The following is a 15,065-nucleotide window of genomic DNA, read 5'->3' on the forward strand; positions in this document are numbered from 1 at the left end:
GTGCACCGGGGACAGCAAACGATGAGGATGTTGTCATCCTCCATACTATTATTTTTAGCAAACTACCTCATGTGTGCCCTGCTTAATACCGAACTGATTTCTCAACCAATGACTCACTGAATTCCTTAACCCCCCTCCCCACCCCACCCCATGAAGATGGCAGGACCCAGACCCCAAGCCCACAGAGGGGTCAATGGCAAGCCCCAGACTGCACACCTGCTAGGCACAGATCAAAGACAAACCCAAGCTCTAGGGGCGCTGAGGTCAAAGGATAATTTACAAATTCATTCTCTAAGCTACATAGGGGCAGAAGAATCTAGCAAACAAGCCCTCTCTGGGCTTGGAAAATCAGACCAGAAACCCTGCCTGAATACAGCACCTTTGATAACTGTCATGCTTAATTGTCCTCACCATGAGAGAAGCTACCATTGGGTACCACTCCCCATGGCAGCCTCCTCATCTGTAAAATGGAGATCAGCATGGTACCCTCACCTCACGGGATTGATGGTGCAGATAAATCAGGTTAATGTGTGTAAAGCATTTAGAACAGAGCCTGGCACCTAGCAAGCATTATGTAATTGAGAGTCAACATTGAAAACATAAAAGTGATGGTTTGCTACATGTTTTAAGGAGGATGACACATTCGTCAGGAAGCTACGGTTACATCCACTTCACAGGTGGGAAAGCAGATAGTTCAGAGCCACCTGCGGAGAATGGTATTCCCCTCCGAAGGCAAGCACTGAGAGCCTGAGGATGCCAAAGGCTTGAAAGAGGGGACGGCAACCCAGGGCCATCTGCCTTCAAATCCACTGCGCTCCGGAGTCTCTCTCCTCCCCTTCCGCGGGTCCCCAGGGAGGAGGCAGGACGCAGCAGGCTCTGAGGAAGGTATTTCCAGAGGGTGACCTGAGCCCTCACCCAGGCAGGGTTATTAATAGCCGGGCCATAGTGCCCCGCTAGGGGCGGGCGGGCTCCGGGCGAGAGAGCGGCAGAGAGGGCGGGGCTGAGCCGAGCTGGGGGAGGAGAGTTCGGAGAAGCGAGAAGGCCCCTCCCAGCCCCCTGGGAGGCCAGCTGTCCCCCTCCGCGGATTCTCTGGGGCTGGTTCATCACCTCCGAATACTCCTGTGACAGGAGGCGTTTACAAAACCCGCCTCCAGCCCCAAGAAGCAATAAATAGAAGGCGCCCAGCCCACGAGAAGCAAGGAGAAGTTTCTAGGCCTGCGTCCCTGGGTTTATTAAGCTCTCGGCTTCACTCAGTGGCTCTGGCTGGGAGCCTGGACGGCTTGGGAGGACAGTGGCGGCTGGCTGATCTCCGGTGAGGCTGTGTGGAGAGGGGTCCTTGAGAATTCTGCTGGAGCAACCGGAGGTCGCCTTCGGTGGCTAGAGTGTCTTTGGGGGCTCGGACCCCAGGCAAGTGTGTGCCTCTGTCCCTGGCAGTGGATGGTTCTGAATCTGAAGAATAAGCTTGGAAGGCCAGCGCACCCACCTCACCTTGCTGTGTGACCTTGGGCAGGTGGCTCCCTCTCTCTGAGCCTCTGTTTCCCCTTCAGCTCAGCAGCCACCATGGCTGACGGTCAGATGCCCTTCCCCTGCCACTACACGAGCCGCCGGCGCCGAGACCCCTTCCGGGACTCGCCCCTGTCCTCCCGCCTGCTGGACGATGGCTTTGGCATGGACCCCTTCCCCGATGACTTGACTGCCTCTTGGCCTGACTGGGCCCTGCCTCGACTCTCCTCCGCCTGGCCGGGGACCCTGAGGTCGGGCATGGTGCCCCGGGGGCCCACTGCCATGACCAGATTTGGGGTGCCTGCTGAGGGCAGGAGCCCCCCACCATTCCCCGGGGAGCCCTGGAAAGTGTGTGTCAACGTGCACAGCTTTAAGCCGGAGGAGCTGATGGTAAAGACCAAGGACGGATACGTGGAGGTGTCTGGTGAGTGGGGGAGGACAAGAAGGAGAGAACGGGAGTGGGGGGTGGGGAGGACGCTCCCTTAGAGGGGACGCTATGACAGCATGACACAGGTGGCTTCAGCGCTCAGGAATGCAACCCATAAAAGTTATCTTTGCAGAAAAGCCCTTCTCTTCCGGCTCCCAGGAGAAATTTTACCCTTTGGGTGCAGCATCAACCAGCCAACAGGCAGGGAAATGGAAACCACACTACCTGTTTTAACAGAATTTAATGTAAAGAATAATAGATATAGGGGTAAAAAACCAAAGAAGAAACGGGGTTCATGCACCCCAACACCAAGACACAGTCCAGAAGAGGGTGTTTGTAACTAGCTCAGATTTCAAGGGAAACACCTTCCCCTTGTCCCACATGAGGAAACTGAGGCATAATCGCGGTTACAAAGCTATGACGCGGTAACCTTGATTGAGCGCTTAATGTCTACCAGGCACCATGCTCAGAGCTTTACCTGTGGCATCTCAGTGAACACAAGCAGAAGAGGCAGGTCTTGTCTGTCTCTTCTTTGTACAGATGAGGAAACTGAAGTGCAGAGAGGTTAAGTTGGGGAATTGGGAGGTCAGAAGCGAATTGATATGTTGAGCACCTACTAGGTGCCAAGGGCTACAGCTTTTCTATTCCTGCTCTCAACTCACTCCAGCCCTTAGAAGCAGAGGGGGCTAGTCCCATTTTACTGCTGAGGACGCTGAGGCCCAGGCGGGGACTTGTCCAAGGACACGCCGTGAGTCAGCAGCCGGCAGAGTCAGGGCCTGCCCACATCCCATTCTGGAAAAGGGAATGTTTGGGGGAACAGGAAAGAGGAGATGGACATTCAGTCCCTGTGAAGCAGAGAAGTGGGTGAGGGGGTGGGGGGAAGCTTTCTGTCTCTTCCGTCCCAATTAACATTCTATTAAAAAGCAGGTTCCTGGCAAGCTCTACCGCCGGAAAATCAATAAAAGCCATTGCAAACAGGCTGGGCAGAGACAAGTCCCAGCAGAGCAGTCTTTGGGGGAGGGGCGGGGGGGGGCAGTTTCAAAGGCTGCCAGGCAGAATTATAAACATCAGAGACTCTGGAGGGTGTGGTGGGCTAGGAGGCACACTGGAGCCTTATGCTGGTGGAGGGGGGCAGCTGGGGCTTCCTGAGTTGGCTGGGGAGCCAGACATCTGAAACCACTGCTCTGTGCTTTGTTTCCTTATCTGGAAATTGGGGTTCAAATGGCTGCACCGTCTGAGGACTGTTGTCTTAAATGAGACAACACATGTTAAGTGCGTACAAAAAATGATGTGTATAAAGTTGCGTACACAATGCCTAGAACACAAGGGATCGGTACTGTTGCTGTTGTTGATGTTATTAAAATGCTGGGCACAAAGTAAGGCCCCAATTCATATATACGTACATAATGAATGCTTGCTAGACGCTCCCTGAGACCTGGGCTCAAATCCCGCCACCACTGTTTATACTTTCTGGGTGGATATGCACAAGAAAGTCTTTTCACTGGTCTGAGCCTCAGTTTACCCATCTAAAGAATGGAGGTAAATAATATCCAACTAGCAAGGCTGTAGGGAAGATGAAGTACGCACAGTCTATGATAATAAATGCAGAGTGTCTGTAAGATGGAGCTGAAAATGTCTGCCTGGTACTCTACAAACAAGGTGATTATTATCACTGCTCCTCCTGTCTTTGTTTTAATTAGGATTTCAGAGGCTTCCACCCCTGGGTAGAGGATCTCCCATACCCTGTGGCCCCTCCAGGAGACCTTTGTCCAACCTGGAGGACTTTATCTCTCATTTTCCTTTCTAGATAGGGTCTGGGAGTTCCAGGCTGCAACCCCAGCTGAGCACCTTACTAATCCAAGAGGCTCCGAGTAGTCACAGAGCCTCAGCTTCCACATGTGTAAAATGGGGTCATTGGGGACTTAAATAAGACAAAAACAAGACAATGCCTTTTTAGGTTGAAAATGCTTCACAGCTGTGCACTTAGCAACTTTGACTTGACAGAATGCCAGTGCCCTGAGAGTACATACAGAGATTCTTATAATAGGATTTTAAAAATCAAATTGACATCCTGGGCTCTGTTTAAAAAGCAATTTTCAAGGGACGTAGGAAGTCAGACTAGTCTCCCCTCCTACCTCACTTAATGACACACCCATTCTTCCTGAAACTCCTCATGCAGGGCACTGTGCTAAAGGCTGACATGTGTTGGCTCACTGACTCCTCACATGGACTTCTGAGAAAATATACATAGATTTGATATACCCACTTAACAGCTGAGGAAACTGAGGCCCAGACACAGTCACCTGAGATCATCTGCTTCTCCATCACAAGGTCGGAAATTCAAAGCTAAGCCTGCTTAGACAGTTCAGAATCAGGATGACAGGATCTGCTTCTAGAGTGGCCTGGGGCAAATCCTACCACCTCTTGGGCCTCACATGTACCCTTGGTTTTATAAGGAGTTGGATTAGATCAGTATTTGCCAAATGGCATGTTTTAAGATATCACTAGGAGTCTAATAAATGGAAGGAGGGGTTCCAGGATTTTCAAAGGTACCATATGAAGCAAAATTACAGACAAGTCTCCTTACTGCAGGACTTATCAGAGCCTTGAATTTGCTAACATAGTTTATGAGTCTCTGAAAGGCGGCCCTGTCTTATCAACCACACATGAGTGTCTAGGTCCAGGGAAGTGTTTGGAAATTGCTAGACTAGATGATTTCCATCATGCTTCACACACACCCCTTCCCCACCCCACAGTCACCAGCCAAGAAATGTTCTCTTCATGGGTCACTGGGCCAGGCTCTGATGGAGGAAGGAACTGGAAAGCCCCGAGGCTTTATTCCACCCCTTTTCCTTAATCCCAGGGCCTCTGCCTTCCCTGGAAACAGCACCTCCTTTCTTCAGCTGGGCCAATAGCTTTCCCTGAAGTGCTGATGCCGCTCCTTGGCACCTACATTTCTCAGTGGCTGTGAGGGGCTTCCCCTGGCTTCTAGATGAGTTCTTTTTTATTTTTTAAAGACTCATAATAATTGCTTTTTTTTTTTCCTATTTACAAAAAAATGTTCTATGGTAGAAAATGTAGATAGGAAAGCAAAATTAAAAAGTTAAAAATCAGTCATAATACTTAAGCTGCCCCAATAAATAGATATTAAAATAACATGCAAATTAAGCTTCAACTGGCACCTCTTAGGAGCTCTAACTCCCTCCCCCAGCCCCGCTTCTTGCAGCTGCCTTTGCTCAAAGATCCTCTCCCCAACCGCATACTCTATTTGCAGAGCATAGACAGAGAGATTTTGTTTCTGAGGACCAGTTCTTTCCTCAAATATCAAAATAAGCCAGAAGCATCCCCCTTTTACAACTACTGAAGCAATTCTGTGACTCACTCTCACTAGCTCCTCACAGTACCCAATAATTAGAAAGTTGTCACCACCACTGGAGAAAAGAAGAAACTGAGGTTCAGAGAAGCAGAGCAAAGTGCTAGGAGATGTCAGAGCAGACTCAAACCCCGACCTACACCCCTGCCTTGGAGTCTTTGCTCCAGCACTTCCAAGCTGTGTGACCTTGGGCACATCACTTAACCTCTCTGAACTTCCATTTCCCCATCCACAAAACGGTAATGCTTCCTAAGGTTTTTGTGAAAGATTAAGAGTTGATATCAGTAAAGTGCTTAGAACAGTGGTAGACACCAAGAAAGCGCAATATAAAGAGTTTGCTATTATTATTCTTACCGTCATCATCATTGTTTATTACTGCCAGGATATCAAGTGTGCAAAAGAGCTGAGTCAGAGGCACTGGCCTGTCCCCAGGGGAAGCAGGTCTCTGGAGGCCCAGGCTTTGGGGAGTGGACCAGGGGACAGACCGTGTTCCTTTGGCCCCGGGCCTGTATCAGAACTGGGCAGCTGGTGGTCACGGACTTGGCAGGTCAGAATAAACTCTCCAAGCTCCAAGCAGCAGCACATTGGCAGAAGAGTATGTTCTGGTTAGGCAGACGCTCATGTTTAAAAACGAATTCCTATAAATGTTGCCCTTTCTGCCCAGCTAGTGGGAGACTACATTGATGCAGCCTTTCCTGAGAGAAATTTAGCGACATACAGGGCAAGCCTTCAAAATTCTAGAACATGAAATTTATCCTAGGAAATCATCAGGCTGGGTGTGACAATCTAGCTATAAGAATGTTCAGCACAGTGAGATTCTTTCCAATGTCAAAAACCCTCTCAGTACCCCAAAGCCAAGGATCAGCTGAATGAATTTATATTTCCCTGCAGCCATTAAAAGTCATGTTGTCGACAAATATATACCTATTGCTGATTCATGCTGATGTTTGGCAGAAACCAACACAATTCTGTAAATCATTTATCCTTCAATTAAAAAATAAATTAATTTTTTAAAAAGTCATGTTGTCGACAAATAGTTGCTGTAATATGGAAAAATTATTATAATGGGTCAGCAAGAGAAAAAACAAGTTCCGGACATAACATACAATATGATTTTTGATAAAATAGATGATATACATCTATATTATATAACATGTATGCATTTCACAGTAACAAAAATCTGGAACGTATACAAAAATGTAGTTTTCTTGGGGGTGATGCAATTATGGAGGGTTTTGATTGTCTTTTCTTTCTACATTTTCAAACATACACATGCGTTATAATAGAAAAAGTTATTAATAAAGGAATAATGAATAATAAAAAGGTAATGAATAATGTAATCACCTATAAATTATCAGCTTAAAATCTTGACTGCAGTAAGACATTGTATTACACAAGGTTATTTACAGTCTAGATTCCAAAGCCCCTCAGAAGGGTGTCCCTGGGTAAATGAGCATTCTCGGCCCTGCAGTGTGGCCCCACAAATGAGGAGTGAATAATAATAGGAGCCTAATGACTCTGCTGGGCTCTAATCCGCATTGTTTAAAAAGAAATTAGAGACACTCTCTCCCTTAAAAACAGAACAAAAAGCAAAGACCCAAGAGTGGGGAGGGGCCAAAGGGTTCAGAATTTGTTACATAAATTGCAACATGACAGCCAGCCCTCTTGTAATTTCATATTTTTACTTCCTAAGGGAAGAGAAAAAGCCCCTGTCTGCCAGCCAGGAGGAGGAGGGGCAGGTGGAATTTCACATACATGTTGCTTCCTGTGTCATTTCTCAGGGAAACACCCTTTGGGTGTTTTCTGTTTTGTTTTTGGAGATGGCTGCATTATTTCCAGGCAATTCTTTCAGGACTAGGTACAGATAATGGGGCTCAAAGAACTAACTGGAAGCTGGAACAGGCAGAGGGGCAGCAGACCTCAGTCCTCGGCTTAGTTTCCAAGAGTTGGTTCTGAGGCCTGGGCTGCCACACAATTGCTGGGTGAGCTTGGGACCCATCCCCGGGCCTGAGTTTTCACGTCAGTAACTGAGGGAGAAAGAAGCCCATTCTCAGAGCTGGGAAAGGGCTATGTGCGTTATAAAGCCCAGGGGGCTGGCAAACTAGCCTGACTTGTATCCTCTCGCTCATTCTGGGATGTTGGCCTCAAGGATCTCCTGTCTGGTTAGGAGCAAAGGATGAGATGTGAGACTTAGAAGGTGCAGTGTAAGGTCTTAGAAGACAGGACGCCATCCCTGTGATTTCCTGAGTCTTAACTCCTAATCATCTACAAGTCATGGTCAAGGCCTCCTGACCTACCCGTTGTCATACTGCATCTTCACAACAGCCTGGGAGGTGGTTTCAAGAGTGTCCACTTAGCAGAGGAGGGACCAGAGGCTCAGACAACTGGAGCCTCTAGACCAAGCCCCGGGCCACCCAGGAGGCCAGGGCAGGATTCCCATCTGAGCCGAATCCTGAATGATGCCTACAGGTCGCAGACGCTGACTTGTGACTTTCCTCTCCCTGCCAGGTAAACACGAAGAAAAACAGCAAGAGGGTGGCATCGTTTCCAAGAACTTCACAAAGAAAATCCAGTAAGTAACCTGGCAGTTGGATTTCAGGGGAGGATTGGAGTGGGGACAGCATGCCTGGGACCCCTCTTGGGCATCTCTCCTTCAAGAGACCCGCACCAGGGCAGGGAATTGAACCCTGTGAGAAGTTAAACAAACCTACAGTGGGTTCCCAGAAAGGGGGGAGCCATTTCCTCTTCTCAGTGCCCTGTGAGGTGGGATTAACAATCTCATTTTGTAGATGAAGAATTCAAGAATAGGAGAGGCAAGACGACTTGTCCAAGATTCCATGAAAATCGGGGTACTCACCCACCCATGTGATATCATGCCTCCGAATTCCTAATAGAATCTTTCAAGGGTTGCTTGTTGCAAGTCTCCCATGGCTTTCCCTAGGGCACCCGTAAGAATTCGGCTGGAAAGTGTCCTGCTCTCTTCGTGACTCACTACCTAGAAGGGCTCTGAGGTTGAGAGATTGGGAGAAAGGAAGGGCCAGTTTTGCCAAGGGGAGTGAGAAGGGCTGAGACTGGGGGATTATGCGAGTAGCAGGAAGGCCACCACCAGGCTGAGCCAAAGAATCAAAGACAGATGGAGGCCCTGATGGCAATACCTGTAGGGAGAAAAGACTCACAGCGACGTGCCAGCGGCCGGCTGCTTCACAGACACCTCGTCCCCCTAAATGGCACCCCGCCCCTCTGTGCACTTCTGGCTCTAAAGTCTCTTCTAGTCCCATTTCACCTTTGTAGCAAAGGTATGCAGTGGGGAAAAGAGACAGTACCCTCCTTGTATTATGGGAAACTAAATCTCCCAGAGGTGAAAGGATACACCCAGGGTCCTTAAAATGAGCATTCATAACAGCCCCAAACAGACCCTTGAACTCTTGAGTTCACCATGCTCAGTTCTTGAGCAAGGAATGCCCTTTCCTCATTCATTAAAAGGAAGGGATGCTGAGCCTTGTGGAGATACCCACAAAGGAAATGAGATCACAGCTCGTGGTGGGCACACAGCAGGTCCCCATAAGTGTCGGTTTGTTTTTACTATTGTTGTTGTTATTGAATCTTAACCCCTACCCTCACCCCAGCAAAGCTGTCCTGTGTCTGGACAGATGGCACAGGCTAAATTCTGAGGCTGCTTTTAGCTTTAAGCTTCCGCAGTCCTGTCTCTCCCGCCATGTGCCCATTCCTAACCCACCAGGCGCCTCTGGAGCACTCAAAAGCCTGCAGACACTTCCTGATAAGGCAATGCCAGATACTTTTTCTCCCTGGCTGGCCTGCCATCACCAAGACCCACACCTCCCCCTAGTACCACAGCCAGATCAGAGGTGGGGAGAGAGGGGAGAGATGGGGAGAGACGAGAGAGATGGGAGGGGAGCAAGAAGGCTGATGTTTCTTTTAAGAGAGTGAACTAAGGTCTCAGGATGGAGTCACAGGCAGGTCAAAGCTGTGAAACGGACTGAGCCAGAAAGAAGTCAGCAAATTCATCATCTCTAAAGATAGCCGTTTTCATGGATCTCGCCATCTCGAAGGCCTCTGGGAAAATAAACAGCTTGCTGCGAGTTACTTGACCAGATAGAAATGCCTAAAGCTACCGGAAGCAGAGCCTCTACTCAAATGGGGCTCGGCAGCTGAGCTGGGCTGTTTTTATAATATTGAGCTAATCATGGCCAGGACCACCCTCCCCCAAGAGGCTCTCCTCGGTCACTTGACCATCCTGATGCTGTTCGCAAACCCTCCAAACCTCCCCGTGTTCCAGCAACCAAAGAGCCCCCAGGACCCTCCTCCATCACCATGGCATGGATCCATCCATTCCAGTTGTTCAATGTTCAGCTGTGCCAGTCATTAAATATTTTGAATCTCGCTTCTGGGTGTAGGGAGTCCTGGCGCCACGACTGAGTGGGTGACTTGGAGCCACGTGCTAAACTGCTCTGGGCTTCTGTTCCACCTTCCCTTAGGATGGGGAGTGAGAGAATGTGTACAGACTCAGTGCTCAGCCCATGGGGACTAATCTACTAGAGACTCAGCAAGACTGGAATCACACAAGAGCAGCTGGGAGTCCTGAGACCTCCTGGCCCTGCCCTGACTCCATCACCAAGCAGCGGGACTGGGGTTTGGGACGGCCCCGGCCCCATCTCAGAGGTCTCATTGCCTCTCCCAGGAAATACTCCAGTCGTTAGAGTTTAGAGAAGCTCCTTAAACTCAGCTGAGGCCTTTGGAGATTTCCTCCCAGACACGATGCTCCAGCCGTCTGCCTTGCCCACAGCTAGGGATTCTTCCCAACACACACATCCCCTTGGGAAAGACCCCATTTTGACTGGATGAGGGAGAGACTGGAATTTGCAAGTCAGGTCCAGCGCAGGGCAAAGACTGGAGACGGGGGCTTTTCCACACCTCCCCGGAGTGAGAGACCAGGGAATGCAGAAAGTCATCAACAGAGGATGCCCAGAACCAGAGCAGACTTCAGTGGCTTTGCTGCACAGCTTCCCTGGTATCTGATCTGCCATTTGCAGCCCCCTGTGGTGTGTCAAGCACCAGGCTAAGAGATGTAGAGGTTTGGGGCTTCCCTGCTGGTGCAGTGGTTAAGATTCTGTGCTTCCAATGCAAGGGGTGTAGGTTCAATCCCTGATTGGGAAACTAAGATCCCATGTGCTACCGCCAGTAAATAAATAAACAAGCATCTAATGCAAGCTCTGAGGACCGTAAAAAAAAACAGTTTCTTAATTGAAAACTCATTCCATAGACAGGACACAAGACAATGGTGCCTTTTTTTTTTTTTTTTTTTAAGATGTAGAGGTTTAATTTTATGCCATCTTTAAAAGAATCCTGTAGAGTAGGTATTGGGGTAGTGCTATGGCAAATAACCCACTTGCCAATTCAGAAGACATAAGAGACACAAGTTCGACCTTTGGGTTATGAAGATTCCCCTGGAGGAGGGAATGGCAAACCACTCCAGTGTTCTTGCCTAGAGAATCCCATGGACAGAGGAGCCTGGCGAGCTATAGTCCATAGGATCACAAAGAGTCGGACATAACTGATGCGACTTGGCACAGCACGCAGAGAGCTGGTATTTTTAAGCTCATCTCGTGGATTAGAAAACTGAGGCTCAGAGGTTGGCAGGCCTCAGTTAAGGCCACATGGCCACAAGAGGAGGTCTGGGATTGCACGCAGGTCTCCCCATCTTCAAAGCCATGAACTTCCTACTTGGTCGTGTGCATGTGTGTGTCAGGTCGGTTGTGTCCGACTCTTTGCAACCCTGTGGACCGTAGCCCACCAGGCTCCTCTGTCCATGGGATGCTTCAGGCAGGAATACTGGAGTGAGTTGCCATGCCCTCCTCCAGGGGATCTTCCCGACCCAGGGATCTATTCCCTGCGTCTCTTACGTCTCCTGCGTTGGCAGGCAGGTTCTTTACCGCTAGCACCTGGGAAGCCCTCCTACTTGGATGGATAGGAGAGACCAAATGAGTCGTTCACAAACCATCTTCATTTATTATTTTGCCTTCTCTGCTTACGTCCCTATATTATTATTTGCTTGTGATTTTTTTTTCTTTTCACTCAACCCACTTTTGATAAGGTTCAGTTCTCATCAGTCAAACATTCACTCACTCAAGAAGGCAATTGTGAAATAAACCCAAAGCAAAATGTGGTTAAATTCTGACTAGACAGTGTTGCCTGCCTGAGGGCCTAAGTCATAGATCCGCTCTTTATTTGTTAAAAGAGAGACAATATCAAGAGATGGTAGAAGCTGAGGTGTTAAAGCCATGTTAAAGCTCTGTGTTAACAGAGCTGAGACTTTCCCTTAGTTGTAAATGAAAGGATTTAGTTTCTTTAGGTTCAGTCACCATAGATCTTCCCACCGGTTTTGTTGAACCTCAGTCCCTTTTGCAAGAGGACCAAGGAGGAATAGCTCTCCCACCAAGTGGGTTCAACATAGAGGCCACCTGGTAAGAGCCCTTGAATAAGTCTGTTCCCATATTGGGGCCTTAGTTTCCCCATGTGTAATATGGGAACATTGTCCTGGATAGTTGATGTCCTTTTGGCCGCTGACATTTCATGGGTCAGTGATGATGCTCAAATAGTGACAGCTATCAAGGTGCCCATTTGTACATCTGATGCCTACAATGACAGTGTGGTAGCTGATGCCTATTGAGCGCTTCCTGTACGCCAGGCACTGTGCTAAGCCCTTTGCTTTCATCATCCTACATAATTCTCACACCACCCTAAAAGATAGGTGCTGTTTTAAACCACCTTTTCCTGTGGTCAGAGAGGTGAGATCACTAACCCAAGATCACACAGTCAGGAAGAGGTGTGATTTGAACTGCAGTCTGCCTGCCTGTGAAGTCCATGCTTATGGACCATGGCCGCCCTGTCATATGTCCCAGCCGCCCTAGGGGTTGGCATGTAAAGGGTTAAACAGAGTCAGCCCATCCCCCCAGCCGAGAGTGGGTTTGGTCGCTAAGTCATGTCTGACTCTTGTGACCCTATGCACTATAGCCTACCAGGCTCTTCTGTCCATGGGATTCTCCAGGCAAGAATACTGGAGTGGGTTGCCGTTAGGGAGGTCCAAACTTTGGCCTTGTCTCTACTTCAGAAGTTTGGCTTGGCAGTTGCCCAAGTTCCCTTTCTCTCCCACCCTTCCCTAAAGGCTCCTTGTTAATCAGGAATCTCCTTGGTAGATCCAGTTCATGTGGCTACAGGTGGCTGTTTACAGCAAAAAACCTCCCCAACCCCTCCAGGAAGGGTCCTGCCCATGACCAGCATAGGGTCACTTTATTGCCTGGTTCTTTCATCAAGACCCCTGCATTTACAACAGGTGGAATCAGCCTAGACTGGTGGGAAGATCTGTGGTGATTGAACCTTCTGGCTTTCCCTACCATGGACTTTTTTTTTTCAAAAGTCTGGTGCCTGGGAGGGGAGGCAGAGGAATGTCATGATCAGCTACTCTTGAGTTTGGAGACCAGGATTCCAATTCTCTTCCCATGTGCTACTTGCCAGCTGTGTTACCTTGGGCAAATCAGTTTACCTCTCTGATCTCAATCGCCTCATCTATATATTAGGGATAGTAATGGAATTGCCTGGTGGGATTATTATTTTTATAACAATAATGATTATGATTATTAAATTTATTGTTTTTATAATAATAATAATTATTATTATTATGTTTGATAATAATCCCACCAGACAATATCAAAAATATTTTCTTTCAAATGAATAAAAGAATGTTTGGCTGTATTAAAAATAATAAATGAATCTTCTGTTTTCCCTAGGCTTCCTGCAGAGGTGGATCCTGTGACAGTGTTTGCCTCCCTTTCCCCAGAAGGTCTGCTGATCATCGAAGCTCCCCAGGTTCCCCCTTACTCACCGTTTGGAGAGAGCAGTTTCAACAACGAGCTTCCTCAAGACGGCCAGGAAGTCACTTGTACCTGAGACCCCAGTCTTGGCCCTTCCTTGTTCCCTCCCCAACCCCTGGGCTTCTCTGATTCCAGGATACATTACTATAGCTGAACTCATAGATTTAGTGTGGCTAAAATGTTGGGGGTCGGGGTGGATTGACCAGATTCCCTGGATAGTGTTAGTGGTAGGTTTTTCTGCAAGATGGCGCAATTGACAGGTTATGCTCCATTGCATTAGGCCAAAATGCTGGGAGTTTTCCTTCTTTACCTTTTCTATCATGATGAAAATGTTGCACATTTTACAGTTGCAAAACAAATAAAAGGGGACATAACATTTCACTTTGTATCTTATCTTGCAGCTAATGCAAGAGTTGCTTTTCTCTGGGGACCGGGATTCCCATTCTGGGCTCCCAATGTCCATACCTGCCCCTTGGTTTGGTTGATGGAGCCCTCGTAGCTCACCCCACGGTGTTTCTGCAGCCCTGGTTTACAAAGGGTTATAGACAGGTCTTATATCCCCATATGGGATTTATCCAGCAACCACATGAAAACAGACAGTGCTGTGTGCCCTCTACCCAGGCATTTATAGCATGTTCCCAAGCTGGCACTACCCAAGGACTTCAGAAGTCCTTTAGTTTCTTCTCTGGTTAAAGTCCCCCCTTTCTTGTGTCTCCTATGTTCAAGTCGGGATTTTTACAGAGGGGGCTGTCTCCAGACAGCTCCACCAGGAACCAAGCAAAGGCCAAATAGTCTGGCAGGCAGGCTAGTGGTATTGTGTATATGGGTGGGACGTGTGTGTCATTGTTATTTGAATTGTGCTGTTGTTTAGGGAAAATAACAGTAAACAATAATAAAAGGAACTGATGTTATTAGCCTTGTGTGTTGTTTTGATGGGAACTAAATGCTGTACCACTTAGATATGCAACATCAGTTAGGGTGCTTGTAGTAGCAAGTAATAATGCTCAATGCACTGTGGCTTAAATGACATAAATATCTTAACTTTACAAGAAGTTTAGATATGAGTGATTTCAGAATTACTTTTTCAGCTGTTATGCCATCAAGAACCCAGAGTCTTTCTATCATTTTTCTCTACCATCTCTGATGAGTCTACAAGTTCTATCCTCATGTTTGCAAAAAGGCTGCAGCAGCTCCAAGCATCTCAACCTCATATAGCCTTGTACTCCTCCGTCCATGGGATTTTCCAGGCAAGAGTACTGGAGTGGGTTGCCATTGCCTTCTCTGACAGGAAGAGAAGGCAAGGGTAAAAAAGTCTTTTTGTCTGACTTTCATCAGTAAGCTCTTTTCCAGAAGCTCTCTCTCAACAGTCTTTTTTTTTTTTCATTGACCCAAACTGGGTCACATGAGTTTGTTGAAGCCAGTCCTTGGCAGAGAGAAAGGAATGGCCATGATGGGCTTAGATGAATATTGATTTGTCCTTCGAGGCCTGGAACATTGCTGCTTGAAAAAGCAAGGTTCTGTTAGGAAGGAGGAAAGGGGCAGTCAACAATCCACACACTGATGCTGCCAGGAGCCCAGAACCCTGAAAGTATGGTGGTAGGAAGCGTGCTACCACAGTGCATCAGTCAGAACTGTTTCTACACTAGGTGCTAGGAAGCCCTACTCCAACTGATGTAAGCAAAAAGGGGCATTTATTTGGGTACAACTGAGAAGTCCAAGATAAATGCTGCCCTCAGGTTTCTAATAATCTTAATAGAACTCAGTTTGTCTCTTGTTCCTACGGTGTTGGCTCCACCCCTAGTCTCCCTGTTGCTCCCCACACCTCCTGCTCCTTGCTGTCATGCTCCTGTGCCCTTTCATGTGACCTCAAGAC

The 15,065-nt window shown here is 48.0% G+C and overlaps 1 protein-coding gene across 1 annotated transcript; it reads left to right on the plus strand.

The window, feature by feature from the left end:
* Positions 1,084 to 14,106, plus strand: HSPB8 (heat shock protein family B (small) member 8). Its single transcript, XM_005691456.3, has 3 exons — positions 1,084 to 1,927; positions 7,812 to 7,875; positions 13,109 to 14,106. Exons 1-3 carry the CDS (start codon positions 1,561 to 1,563, stop codon positions 13,266 to 13,268), a joined length of 591 nt encoding a protein of 196 aa, XP_005691513.1. The 5' UTR covers positions 1,084 to 1,560; the 3' UTR covers positions 13,269 to 14,106.

This window comes from Capra hircus, chromosome 17 (genome assembly GCF_001704415.2).
Source record: "Capra hircus breed San Clemente chromosome 17, ASM170441v1, whole genome shotgun sequence".
NCBI classification, from domain to species: Eukaryota; Metazoa; Chordata; class Mammalia; order Artiodactyla; family Bovidae; genus Capra; species Capra hircus.

Excerpts from the sequence above, each read along its gene's own strand:
- HSPB8 (XM_005691456.3), top strand. The coding sequence starts at position 1,561 with ATGGCTGACGGTCAGATGCCCTTCCCCTGCCACTACACGAGCCGCCGG. Across the intron at positions 1,928-7,811 it reads CGGATACGTGGAGGTGTCTG|GTAAACACGAAGAAAAACAG; the intron begins GTGAGTGGGGGA and ends TCTCCCTGCCAG. Across the intron at positions 7,876-13,108 it reads AACTTCACAAAGAAAATCCA|GCTTCCTGCAGAGGTGGATC; the intron begins GTAAGTAACCTG and ends TGTTTTCCCTAG.